This window comes from Schistocerca nitens, chromosome 2 (genome assembly GCF_023898315.1).
Source record: "Schistocerca nitens isolate TAMUIC-IGC-003100 chromosome 2, iqSchNite1.1, whole genome shotgun sequence".
Lineage (NCBI taxonomy): Eukaryota > Metazoa > Arthropoda > Insecta > Orthoptera > Acrididae > Schistocerca > Schistocerca nitens.
The window spans coordinates 11,424,449-11,438,657 of NC_064615.1; the positions used below are offsets into that span (position 1 = coordinate 11,424,449).

Below are 14,209 nucleotides of genomic sequence, written 5' to 3' on the forward strand. Positions count from 1 at the left end.
CATGCGGAGTCTGTTGGCTGCGGTGACCAGACTGCAGAGATGACGTCCAAATTACATCTGGAAGTGGAGGTCAGACGGCAGAAAGACAGCGGAACGCTTATAAATTCAAACAGGGGACCACCAGAAAGACCATCTGACATGGAATGGAAGCCGAGGACATAACAAAGTGACAACAGACGTTGGGATGAAAGCGGGGGTGCAGGAGCAGGAACACGCTGACACACCTTGAACAGGAAAAGTCTAGGAATTCAAGCAGGAAGACCTGCAGAAAATCTTCAAAGAAACAGACCGGTATTGCAGCACGAAGTCTGATTTGGAGGCAGAACATCTCCACAAGAAGGCTAAACAGAAATACAGAGGAACAAGAGAAATATAGAACGTGGGAGAATAAACGAGTACGTACCAGGAATGTAGTAAAAATTCAAAAACACTGTAAGTTGAATACAAACTCGTAACTTTCTAACCCAATGTATCTTTTCTCTGAAACTGTTTATCCCACAGCTGTGAGATTCACTCAATTGTATTAGTACATGTGCATGAAGTGATATGTTTTTAACTTTATAGCTGCATCATTAAGTTCCCCAAGACTTTTCTTATTTTAAGAATTTGCAGTAAAAATGCAGTAAAAATGCAATTTTAAAATATTATTCAAAAAAATGTCAGCTTGTTAGCGGATAGTATAAATGCAAGGGGGAAAAAAAACTTCAGTTCTACTGTTAATACATCCTGAGAAAAGATACATTGAAAACGGCAAATTTAACATGCCGGAGGTAAAAGGTGTTCTGGCGTAACCGCAAGCGCCGGAACGAAGACGAACAGAAAACCAGAGAAGGCGGTGAGAAAACGTCGGCCAATGGTGCGCGGAATTGGACCGCTGCGCGCCACTTGCCCCCCCTTCAAGAAGTGAATATAAGCCTCGGTCGCTCAGATCGGCCCCGTCACCAACAGACATTTGTGCTACGGTATCAGATTGTTGTGATCCGTATCAAGTGCTTACTTGAACTTTGTGTATAGCAAGAACTTTACTGTTTTCATGTCGCCTCTCGCTAGCGACATCTGCTGTAATCGAAGTTAAGTATTGTCAATTGCTTTGTTGTTGTTGTTGTTGTTGTTGTGGTCTTCAGTCCTGAGACTGGTTTGATGCTTTATAGAAATATAACTACTGATGTTATTTGTTTGAATTGTTGTATAGCATTCTGAGAACGCTGCATCCCTTAGGCACCCTGTTAGCGGCGAGTGAGCAAGATCCCACAAAAGGTACAATATTGTTCTTCGCAAAACAATATTTTTGCAAGCAACTTTTTTCCGCAATCAAGAGAATGGAGCACACCCACAGAAGGTCTCTGACAGACTTCAGTTTAAAAGCTTATCTCCGAATTAGCAGTGCTCAGAAAGTGGTATTAGAGAGTGATGCTTCAGTAGAAAGCAAAATACGAGGGTAAGTCAATTATTATCCGCAAAGTAGTTGTAAAAGTTTATTGTAATCAAATAGGAAACTTACAAGAATATCATTTTTCGACATAGTCTCCTTGGGTTTCAACGCACTTGGTCCATCGTTGTACGAGCTTCCTGATGCCCTCATAACAGAAGATTCTCGGTTGAGCTGCGAGCCAGGAATGCACCGCTTCTTTGACTGCTTCGTCCGGGGCAAATCGGCCAAACAAGTGATAGTCAGAAGGGGCAAGATCGGGATTCTATGGAGGACGATCCAGCGCTTCAAATTTGAGTTTCTGGAGCGTTTCAGCAGTGTGGGCAGCAGTATGCGGACGGGCATTGTCGTGCAACAACACAACACCATTCGACAGCAATCCTCAGTGTTTGCTTCGAATTGCAGGCTTCAGCCTAGCAGTGAGCATCTCACTGTAACGTACACTGTTATTGTTGTGTCCCTTTCCCCATAATGTTCCACTACTGGACCTTGTGAGCCCCAAAAAACAGTAAGCATCAGTTTTCCTGCGAACGGTTGGGTCTTGAACTTTTTCTTACCCGGCAAATTTGGATGTTTCCATTCCGTACTCCGCCGTTTACTCTCCTGCTCGTAATGATGGATCCATGTTTCGTCACCAGTAATGATCCTCTCTAAGATCCAAATGTGTTTTTTGCAGAAGTGCAAGCGCGTTTGTTTATGCAACTGTGTCAGTTGTTTTGGGACCCATCTTGCACCAACTTTATGAAACCCAAGTCTGTTGTGGATGATTTCGTAGGCAGAACTGTGATTAATTTGCAGATGATGTGCTACTTCGTGAATGATCAATCGTCTGCCTAAGAGAATCATTTCACGTGAACGCTCAATGGTTTCTTCATTTGTGGCGGTAAACGGTCGTCCGGCTCCCTCATCGTGTGTAACACTTGTGCGACCATTTCGGAATTTTTCAATCCATTTGTAGACACTCCGTTGTGGTAAAACACTGTTTCCGTACTGTACCGACAGTTTTTCGATGAATTTCGGCCCCTGATACGCTTTCCGACCACAAAAAACGGATCACTGAACGTTGCTCTTCTTTGGTGCAAATAGACAGCGGAGCAGCCATGATTAACAGCACGGCAGCGATAACGAAACTAACCTAGCAGCAAGAAAATTGCAAAGATGTAACAACAAATAAATAAAGCATGCGTCATCGACGTATTTAAAGAACCAAAATACTGTAGACATTATTAAAGTTGATTGCTACCATACTCTTTTTACTCAGAGACGCTATAGAAAATTCATAGTCATCAAGGAAGAATGGCTGGCGGCAGCAGCTATAAGTTATGCAATACAACAACCCACGTTGACTTATGAATCTGGATTATAGTGTAGTGAGAATCCATTGCGGTTACCTGTTCAAAACATTGAGCAAATTCGACGTTCAGACGCAAGGTGTAGGAACAATTACTTATCCTCTGCGCAACACAGTTTCAGGATCATAGTCATCACATGCTGATATAAAACAGTTCGGGACTATTACCTTCATGAGAGACGGGAACAGCACGTGGCCGATGATAACAAGAGCTCTTATTCCGGAAAAGTCTGTGATGTCCTTCCCTCGGCGATAGAATTCGTTGTTGCGGTCTGCAAATGAGTTACAGTCGTGTCCGAATGCAGTGGAAGCTATGACGTCACTGCTGTATCTGTTCATCAGGTCTTCTATCTCCATGGGCACAGGACCATCGGTAAGCTTGCCTGGAAAAACCGAGCGATTCAGGCGAGGAAAATTTTTGGGAAGGTTAATTACATTTTACTACGTAGTTTCGCTCAACGAGAAATTTACATTTGTTTGTTAAGCGCAGTTGAAACAGCCTTTATGCATCTGTTTATATTTTTATTAGCTATCAATAAACTCAACCACATAACATATTAATGAGCTTCATTCCCAGATAAATAAGTTATAGGCTTTTCAAAATGATTACTGCCTGTATTAAATAGGACAGAACGCAATTATATTAAAATATATGATAAGACACGATAACTGGAAGATAATATTCCGAATTACGCATCGTATGCAACCAAAAATAGGAATCTCTCTGTCTCTCTCTGTCTCTCTCTCTCTCTCTTCTGTGGAGCTCCTGCAGCTTTCGCCACATCCCACATAACTTACATTAAAAGGAAGGTCAGCGTTTGCCGTAATATTGATGTTCTATTGACAGCAAATTCGATTTACAATCACATAGTGATCCTCTTCAATGCTGTGGTGTACAAATTAAACTCAGACACTGGTATCAAGTTATCAGTGACAAAAACTGAGAAGCGATCACAGTATTGTGAGTTTAATTTGTACACCACAGCACTGAAGACGATCACTACGTGATTGAAAATCGATTTTGCTGTCAATAAAACATCAATATTAAGGCCAACGCTGACCTTCCTTTAAATTTAACATATATGGTCGTTGTGCACACAGTACACCATGGAGTCTCCAATCCCACATATCTGTTGTTATCGCTTTCTGTGATCCCATTCTTTCTCGTCTTCTTGTATTTCTCTTTTTCTCATGGCCTCCTTTATGTCATCTAACAGGCAACCTTCGATCTTCTCCTTCTTTCGTGAGGGTGGTACATCAAGATCTTCTTCCACCATCTGTCATTCACAAAGTATGTCCATAACAGGCAAGCTATTCTACCTAATAATTGTATTTCTTACGTGGTCTAGCCGAGATATTCTACACGATCTACTGAATTAATCCATTTCTACAACTCTGTTTGCTCTTCATTTTTTACCACAGTAAGCTACCGGCAGTCGCATCCATACGTCGTTACAGGCTCTACAGTATCACTATAGAGCGCCTGATTTACTTTCCAAATCTTTCCCACGGGCTAATCGTTGCTGTATTTCCCAACTATTTGTTCCGGCTTGGAACAAATGCTACACAAATATTAAAATTTTTTAATTGCCTTGATGTGACGACCCTCTGCTTTTACATTTCCTACATTTTACCCACTACATATTCAATCTTTTGAAAATTTGCATTCAGTCCCACTTATCATATTCTCCTAATACTTTTCTTAGCATAAAACAGATATGATCTTCACTGGCCACAATTAGACTACTGGACATTAAAATTGCTACACCAAGAAGAAATGCAGGTGATAAACGGGTATTCATTGGACAAATATATTATACTAGAACTGACATGTGATTATATTTTCACACAATTTGGGTGCATAGATCCTGACAAATCAGTACCCAGAACAACCACCTCTGGCCGTGATAACGGACTTGATACGCCTGGGCATTGAGTCAAACAGAGCTTGGATGGCGTGTACAGGTACAGCTGCCCATGCAGCTTCAACGCGATACCACAGTTCATCAAGAGTAGTGACTAGCGTATTGTGACGAGCCAGTTGATCGGCCATCATTGACCAGACGTTTTCAATTGGTGAGAGATCTGGAGAATGTGCTGGCCAGGGTAGCAGTCGAACATTTTCTGTATCCAGAAAGGCCCGTACAAGACCTGCAACATGCGTTCGTGAATTATCCTGCTGAAATGTAGGACTTCGCAGGGATCGAATGAAGGATAGAGCCACGGGTCGTAACACATCTGAAATGTAATGTCCACTGTTCAAAGTGCCGTCAATGCGAACAAGAGGTGACCGAGACGTGTGACCAATGGCACCCCATACCAGCACGCCAGGTGACACGCCACTGTGGCGATGACGAATACACACTTCCAATGTGCGTTCACCGCGGTGTCGCCAAACACGGATGCGACCATCATGATATTGTAAACAGAACCTGGATTCATCAGAAAAAATGACGTTTTGCCATTCGTGCACCCAGGTTCGTCGTTGAGTACACCATCGCAGGCGCTCCTGTCTGTGATGCAGCGTCAAGGGTAACCGCAGCCATGGTCTCCGAGCTGATAATCCATACTGCTGCAGACGTCGTCGAACTGTTCGTGCAGATGGTTGTTGTCTTGCAAACGTCCTCATCTGTTGACTCAGGGATCGAGACGTGGCTGCACGATCTGTTACAGCCATGCGGATAAGATGCCTGTCATCTCGACTGCTAGTGATAGGAGGCTGTTGGGATCCAGCACGGAGTTCCGTATTACCCTCCTAAACCCACCGATTCCATATTCTGCTAACAGTCATTGGATCTCGACTAAAGCGAGCAGCAATGTCGAGATACGATAAACCGCAATCGCGATAGGCTACAATCCGACCTTTATTAAAGTCGGGAACGTGATGGTACGCATTTCTCCTCCTTAGACTAGGCATCAGAACAACGTTTCACCAGGCAACGCCGGTCAACTGCTGTTTGTGTATGAGAAATCGGTTGGAACCTTTCCTCATGTCAGCGTGTTGTAGGTGTCGCCACCGGCGCCAACGTTATGTGAATGCTCTGAAAAGCTAATCATTTGCATATCACAGCATCGTCTTCCTGTCGGTTAAATTTTGCGTCTGTAGCACGTCATCTTCGTGGTGTAGCAATTTTAATGGCCAGTAGTGTACCTGATCATCTGCCCTAGAACAAGATCTAGGATTATTAATCCGTTGTTATGTGAATGCCCCCCCCCCCCCCCCCCCCCGCGGGAATAGGGAACTTTATGTTCTGTTTCCAGGGAAAGGAGCTGCAAATGCAGTATCTTTGATGATAACCACTGCGCTTAGTTAGTGTTCAGCATATCATATCAATTACTAACGAAATTTTCTTTGTCCCCCAGCAATCAATTCAGGCAAATGAAATATTTGTTCAATGGAGCTCAAATGAAACCTTGAATTATTGTGAAACAAATATGCAGGGTCAAATTTTGTCGAATAGATTTGTAACATTCGTGGAACAAATTAAATTACTTCAGGATGAGTCCAGAGTGTTTAACTTCTAATCTGAAGTGGTTTCCAGTGTGACCCATATTTATTTGTTGGTAGGAATCTTGTATTTTGTGGCCGTTATGGGCTAGTGGCTAGGTCTTGGGTTCAATCTCGGATAGTGTCGGAGATTTTCCTCGTTCCAGTCCCTCCAAGATTCAGGTACACCTAGCCTGCTGCCAAAACAGTACCGGAATATTTTCTGTGGATAAAAGGCGGGCAGGGTGATGGACCCCCCACGCTCCCCTCCTAGCGCTGGGTCAAACAAAGGCTGCTTCTACCTTCAGTTAGGTCAACAGCGCGGCCACGAACTTGCGCCACAATCTTCTACCCTTTATCTACACATATCTTTCTTCTTATCATCTGGTCAAACTAGCAAAATCTTACTTGGACCAGACTCTAGTCAGCCACTTCATCGAGATTGAGACATACTTCTAAACGCCAGGCGTAGATGGTAAACGAAGTTGTTTGCATATTAGGCGAACCTGATATTCTGTTGGCAGAGAATATTGTCCAACTGACACGAACGCTTCGCACATGCAATGTTATTTCACCTTATGTAATAGCAACAAACTTTAATTGCCCACAAGAGGTAAATACCAATTAAATTAAATAAAGAGTGTTTGGAGGCGAATAAATTGACCTACTTAAACAACTTGCATTTGAAATCGACGATATGAAGGTTAAAATGTCTGGGAGGACCATCACACATGAAGACCTGATGTGGGAATTTCTCTTTTCCAAGAAAACAAATCATATGTGTACATAGTTTTGCAATCATTTGTGAATTGACTGGGGTCCAAAAGACCAGCTGTGGAGAAATACAAGTATATATATATATACTCCTGGAAATTGAAATAAGAACACCGTGAATTCATTGTCCCAGGAAGGGGAAACTTTATTGACACATTCCTGGGGTCAGATACATCACATGATCACACTGACAGAACCACAGGCACATAGACACAGGCAACAGAGCATGCACAATGTCGGCACTAGTACAGTGTATATCCACCTTTCGCAGCAATGCAGGCTGCTATTCTCCCATGGAGACGATCGTAGAGATGCTGGATGTAGTCCTGTGGAACGGCTTGCCATGCCATTTCCACCTGGCGCCTCAGTTGGACCAGCGTTCGTGCTGGACGTGCAGACCGCGTGAGACGACGCTTCATCCAGTCCCAAACATGCTCAATGGGGGACAGATCCGGAGATCTTGCTGGCCAGGGTAGTTGACTTACACCTTCTAGAGCACGTTGGGTGGCACGGGATACACGCGGACGTGCATTGTCCTGTTGGAACAGCAAGTTCCCTTGCCGGTCTAGGAATGGTAGAACGATGGGTTCGATGACGGTTTGGATGTACCGTGCACTATTCAGTGTCCCCTCGACGATCACCAGTGGTGTACGGCCAGTGTAGGAGATCGCTCCCCACACCATGATGCCGGGTGTTGGCCCTGTGTGCCTCGGTCGTATGCAGTCCTGATTGTGGCGCTCACCTGCACGGCGCCAAACACGCATACGACCATCATTGGCACCAAGGCAGAAGCGACTCTCATCGCTGAAGACGACACGTCTCCATTCGTCCCTCCATTCACGCCTGTCGCGACACCACTGGAGGCGGGCTGCACGATGTTGGGGCGTGAGCGGAAGACGGCCTAACGGTTTGCGGGACCGTAGCCCAGCTTCATGGAGACGGTTGCGAATGGTCCTCGCCGATACCCCAGGAGCAACAGTGTCCCTAATTTGCTGGCAAGTGGCGGTGCGGTCCCCTACGGCACTGCGTAGGATCCTACGGTCTTGGCGTGCATCCGTGCGTCGCTGCGGTCCGGTCCCAGGTCGACGGGCACGTGCACCTTCCGCCGACCACTGGCGACAACATCGATGTACTGTGGAGACCTCACGCCCCACGTGTTGAGCAATTCGGCGGTACGTCCACCCGGCCTCCCGCATGCCCACTATACGCCCTCGCTCAAAGTCCGTCAACTGCACATACGGTTCACGTCCACGCTGTCGCGGCATGCTACCAGTGTTAAAGACTGCGATGGAGCTCCGTATGCCACGGCAAACTGGCTGACACTGACGGCGGCGGTGCACAAATGCTGCGCAGCTAGCGCCATTCGACGGCCAACACCGCGGTTCCTGGTGTGTCCGCTGTGCCGTGCGTGTGATCATTGCTTGTACAGCCCTCTCGCAGTGTCCGGAGCAAGTATGGTGGGTCTGACACACCGGTGTCAATGTGTTCTTTTTTCCATTTCCAGGAGTGTATATTCAGACACAAAGGCGTACAGGTGCGTGGGGTCTGGGGGAGGGGGGCATAGCGTGAAGACAGGTGGGACAGCAGCACCATAAGGAAAAAAGTTTTATAGTAAAAAGGCAGGGACTAGCGACGGTTGCATGCAGACGTGACCTGTAGATTAACAACAAGGAGTGCATCGGTACTCAACAAAGTGTTTACAAATATGGACAAGGACAAGAGTGGTGTAGTTGTAAAAGATCTTTGACTCTCGGACCATTTCTGCCAATTAATGAAATAAAATCAAGTATGAAAAAAAATTCCCTCTATTACAGGATTACGGTAGACTTTTATCAGAAATAAAATTACAAGATTTTTCAGGAGAACCAGTAAGCCAAATTTGGGATAAAATACGAGGGTTGGCACTTTAATAATGGCAACTACTTATTTACAGCTCGTACGCGCCCCAACACACATTAAAGGAACGAATGAGGATACAATTACTAAATTGTTATCATATACGCTAAGACCCCCATGAACCATGGACCTTGCCGTTGGTGGGGAGGCTTGCGTGCCTCAGCGATACAGATGGCCGTACCGTAGGTGCAACCACAACGGAGGGGTATCTGTTGAGAGGCCAGACAAACATGTGGTCCCTGAAGAGGGGCAGCAGCCTTTTCAGTAGTTGCAGGGGCAACAGTCTGGATGATTGACTGATCTGGCCTTGTAACATTAACCAAAACGGCCTTGCTGTGCTGGTACTGCGAACGGCTGAAAGCAAGGGGAAACTACAGCCGTAATTTTTCCCGAGGACATGCAGCTTTACTGTATGATTAAATGATGATGGCGTCCTCTTGGGTAAAATATTCCGGAGGTAAAATAGTCCCCCATTCGGATCTCCGGGCGGGGACTACTCAAGAGGACGTCGTTATCAGGAGAAAGAAAACTGGCATTCTGCGGATCGGAGCGTGGAATGTCAGATCCCTTAATCGGGCTGGTAGGTTAGAAAATTTAAAAAGGGAAATGGATAGGTTAAAGTTAGATATAGTGGGAATTAGTGAAGTTCGGTGGCAGGAGGAACAAGACTTTTGGTCAGGTGATTACAGGGTTATAAATACAAAATCAAATAGGGGTAATGCAGGAGTAGGTTTAATAATGAATAAAAAAATAGGAGTGCGGGTTAGCTACTACAAACAGCATAGTGAACGCATTATTGTGGCCAAGATAGACACAAAGCCCATGCCTACTACAGTAGTACAAGTTTATATGCCAACTAGCTCTGCAGATGATGAAGAAATTGATGAAATGTATGACGAGATAAAGGAAATTATTCAGGTAGTGAAGGGAGACGAAAATTTAATAGTCATGGGTGACTGGAATTCGTCAGTAGGAAAAGGGAGAGAAGGAAACATAGTAGGTGAATATGGATTGGGGTGAAGAAATGAAAGAGGAAGCCGCCTTGTAGAATTTTGCACAGAGCATAACTTAATCATAGCTAACACTTGGTTCAAGAATCATAAAAGAAGATTGTATACCTGGAAGAATCCTGGAGATACTAATAGGTATCAGATAGATTATATAATGGTAAGACAGAGATTTAGGAACCAGGTTTTAAATTGTAAGACATTTCCAGGGGCAGATGTGGATTCTGACCACAATCTATTGGTTATGAACTGCAGATTGAAACTGAAGAAACTGCAAAAAGGTGGGAATTTAAGGAGATGGGACCTGGATAAACTGAAAGAACCAGAGGTTGTAGAGAGTTTCAGGGAGAGCATAAGGGAACAATTGACAGGAATGGGGGAAAGAAATACAGTAGAAGAAGAATGGGTAGCTCTGAGGGATGAAGTAGTGAAGGCAGCAGACGATCAAGTAGGTAAAAAGACGAGGGCTAATAGAAATCCTTGGGTAACAGAAGAATATTGAATTTAATTGATGAAAGGATAAAATATAAAAATGCAGTAAATGAAGCAGGCAAAAAGGAATACAAACGTCTCAAAAATGAGATCGACAGGAGGTGCAAACTGGCTAAGCAGGGATGGCTAGAGGACAAATGTAAGGATGTAGAGGCTTGTCTCACTAGGGGTAAGATAGATACTGCCTACAGGAAAATTAAAGAGACCTTTGGAGAGAAGAAAACCACTTGTATGAATATCAAGAGCTCAGATGGCAACCCAGTTCTAAGCAAAGAAGGGAAGGCAGAAAGGTGGAAGGAGTATATAGAGGATTTATACAAGGGCGATGTACTTGAGGACAATATTATGGAAATGGAAGAGGATGTAGATGAAGATGAAATGGGAGATAAGATACTGCGTGAAGAGTTTGACAGAGCACTGAAAGACCTGAGTCGAAACAAGGCCCCGGGAGTAGACAACATTCCATTAAAACTACTGATGGCCTTGGGAGAGCCAGTCATGACAAAACTCTACCATCTGGTGAGCAAGATGTATGAGACAGGCGAAATATCCACAGACTTCAAGAAGAATATAATAATTCCAATACCAAAGAAAGCAGGTGTTGACAGATGTGAAAATTACCGAACTATCAGTTTAATAAGTCACAGCTGCAAAATACTAACGCGAATTCTTAACAGACGAATGGAAAAACTGGTAGAAGCGGACCTCGGGGAAGATCAGTTTGGATGCCGTAGAAATGTTTGAACACGTGAGGCAATACTAACCTTACGATTTATCTTAGAAGAAAGACTAAGAAAAGGCAAACCTACGTTTCTAGCATTTGTAGACTTCGAGAAAGCTTTTGACAACGTTAACTGGAATACTCTCTTTCAAATTCTGAAGGTGGCAGGGGTAAAATACAGGGAGCGAAAGGCTATTTACAATTTGTACAGAAACCAGATGGCAGTTATAAGAGTCCAGGGGCATGAAATGGAAGCAGTGGTTGGGAAAGGAGTGAGACAGGGTTGTAGCCTCTCCCCGATGTTATTCAATCTGTATATTGAGCAAGCAGTAAAGGAAACAAAAGAAAAATTCGGAGTAGGTATTAAAATTCATGGAGAAGAAGTAAAAACTTTGAGGTTCGCCGATGACATTGTAATTCTGTCAGAGACAGCAAAGGACTTGGAAGAGCAGTTGAACGGAATGGACAGTGTCTTGAAAGGAGGATATAAGATGAACATCAACAAAAGCAAAACGAGGATAATGGAATGTAGTCAAATTAAATCGGGTGATGCTGAGGGGATTAGATTAGGAAATGAGACACTGAAAGTAGTAAAGGAGTTTTGTTATTTAGGGAGTAAAATAACTGATGATGGTCGAAGTGAGAGGATATAAAATGTAGACTGGCAATGGCAAGGAAATCGTTTCTGAAGAAGAGAAATTTGTTAACATCGAGTATAGATTTAAGTGTCAGGAAGTCATTTCTGAAAGTATTTGTATGGAGTGTAGCCATGTATGGAAGTGAAACATGGACGATAACCAGTTTGGACAAGAAGAGAATAGAAGCTTTCGAAATGTGGTGCTACAGAAGAATGCTGAAGATAAGGTGGGTAGATCACGTAACTAATGAGGAGGTATTGAATAGGATTGGGGAGAAGAGAAGTTTGTGGCACAACTTGACTAGAAGAAGGGATCGGTTGGTAGGACATGTTTTGAGGCATCAAGGGATCACAAATTTAGCATTGGAGGGCTGCGTGGAGGGTAAAAATCGTAGAGGAGACCAAGAGATGAATACACTAAGCAGATTCAGAAGGATGTAGGTTGCAGTAGGTACTGGGAGATGAAGAAGCTTGCACAGGATAGAGTAGCATGGAGAGCTGCATCAAACCAGTCTCAGGACTGAAGACCACAACAACAACAACAACAACAACGCTAAGACCACGGGGAAAGAATAAAAGATGCCATATGGGAGACTAAAACACAACTGAAATGACAAAGGAGCTAAAAGGAGTACAAAGGAAAATGTCACTGGCTGACCTCTTAGGTAAAATATGGGTGACCCAGTCGCCCTGTTCGATACATTCAAATCATTTCTCTAAAATCTTGACAAAAATGTTGGACAAGTAACAAAACTTTAAAATTCTAACCACATTCATTTGAACGTTACCCAAAATACAGTGCAGATCTTTCGGAAATCAGCCGGGGTCCGCTGATCGGAAAATAAAACGGTTTCCAAAAAATGTTGCCCACAGTGACCTGTATGCCACAAGAGCCACACATTGTAGGGTCCTCTCGCCGGGGCAAAAAGCCATGCGTCATAGGGCTGTGGCCTATGCAAAGGCAGGAGGACCTCGTACGTTCTACGTGGCTGCAAGGAAGTACGCCACGGCCGCGTTGTGGGCTTTACTAGACGGCTGTCCCTCCCAGCCACTCATTCTTCCGCCGACGCAAGTCTCTGGACCTGAATAGCGAAGCTACAGCATGCAGGGGGATGGCACACCGAAGTTACTGAGCAACGTGATACGCCTGCTTGGCTGCTAGATCCGCCCTTTAGTTCCCCGCAATATCCATGTGCCCTGGTACGCAGCAAAAAATGGTTCAAATGGCTCTGAGCACTATGGGACTCAACTGCGGAGGTCATTAGTCCCCTAGAACTTAGAACTAGTTAAACCTAACTAACCTAAGGACATCACAAACATCCATGCCCGAGGCAGGATTCGAACCTGCGACCGTAGCGGTCTTGCGGTTCCAGACTGCAGCGCCTTTAACCGCACGGCCACTTCGGCCGGCGGTACGCAGCAGAAACACCTCCTTTCCCAGTCACTGTAGTTAGAGGAGAGCATCTTGAGTGTTCTGGACGACTTTATGGGATAGGTACAAGCGTTTTAGTGAGTGAAGGGCACCGAGAGAATCGGAACTGACAAGAAATTTAGCACTAGAAGAACCTGTCATCAGCTCCAGTGCCTGCAAGATTGCATATAATTCTGTGTCGAAGATATTGCAGTCTTGAGGCAGTAGGGTCTTGAGAACGTGGTCCCAGAAAACAACATAGCAACCAGCAGAGCCTCCCTGATTAGACCCATCCGTAAAGACCGCTACATATTTGTGGTGCTCATATAAAATGTCATAAAATAGCTGATTAAACACAGAAGCAGGAGTGCAATCTCTCCTGTATACCCCTAAGTCTAAAATGACTCTGGGCCTCTGCATCAGTCAGCGTGGCAGGCGGTCAAAACCCTGGATTTGAGGCTGGAACTGCTCCATTCCAAGTGACTCCAGCTGACAACGGTGTTTATAGGACCTGCTCCATCCTCAGTCTTTCTGCTGCGGCTGGTGAACCATCACTTACAACTCGGCGGTAACTCCTCATCGTAAGTCAAGCACTGAATTCACCCGCACCGCAAATCATACCGTTGCTTGAACATTTAACTATTTTTCGACATAGTCACCATTTCTGTCGATGAAATTTTGTAGACGCTGTGGCAGTTTTTGTATGCCCATGTCATACCAGCTCGCCGCCAAGCTGTTCACAAAGTTATGAACCTCTTCTTTCACCTCGTCGTCGGAGCTGAATCGCTGGGACCACAATTAACGCTGCCAGGTACTGTGAGACTCTGAAAAAACTCAAATGGGCAATTCAGAACCGGAGAAGAGGAGCCTCTACAAGCTGGATCAAGTTCCCTTGATACTAGTCGCCTGGGGTGCCGACGGTGTTAACAACCAGCGAGGGGGAACAACACAATAGATACGAAGGTAATCCCACAAGTGAAGTCTCCTATTAATTTATAAGTACA

The 14,209-nt window shown here is 44.6% G+C and overlaps 1 protein-coding gene across 1 annotated transcript in view; it reads right to left on the bottom strand.

Annotated features, from left to right (window-relative positions):
- LOC126237545 (cytochrome P450 9e2-like) overlaps window positions 1-14,209 on the bottom strand; it is a 95,951-nt gene that overhangs the window by 59,088 nt on the left and 22,654 nt on the right. The window contains exon 4 of the mRNA XM_049947731.1: window positions 2,949-3,163. Within this exon, the coding sequence (XP_049803688.1) occupies window positions 2,949-3,163 (215 nt within the window). The remainder of the gene's footprint in view (window positions 1-2,948; window positions 3,164-14,209) is intronic.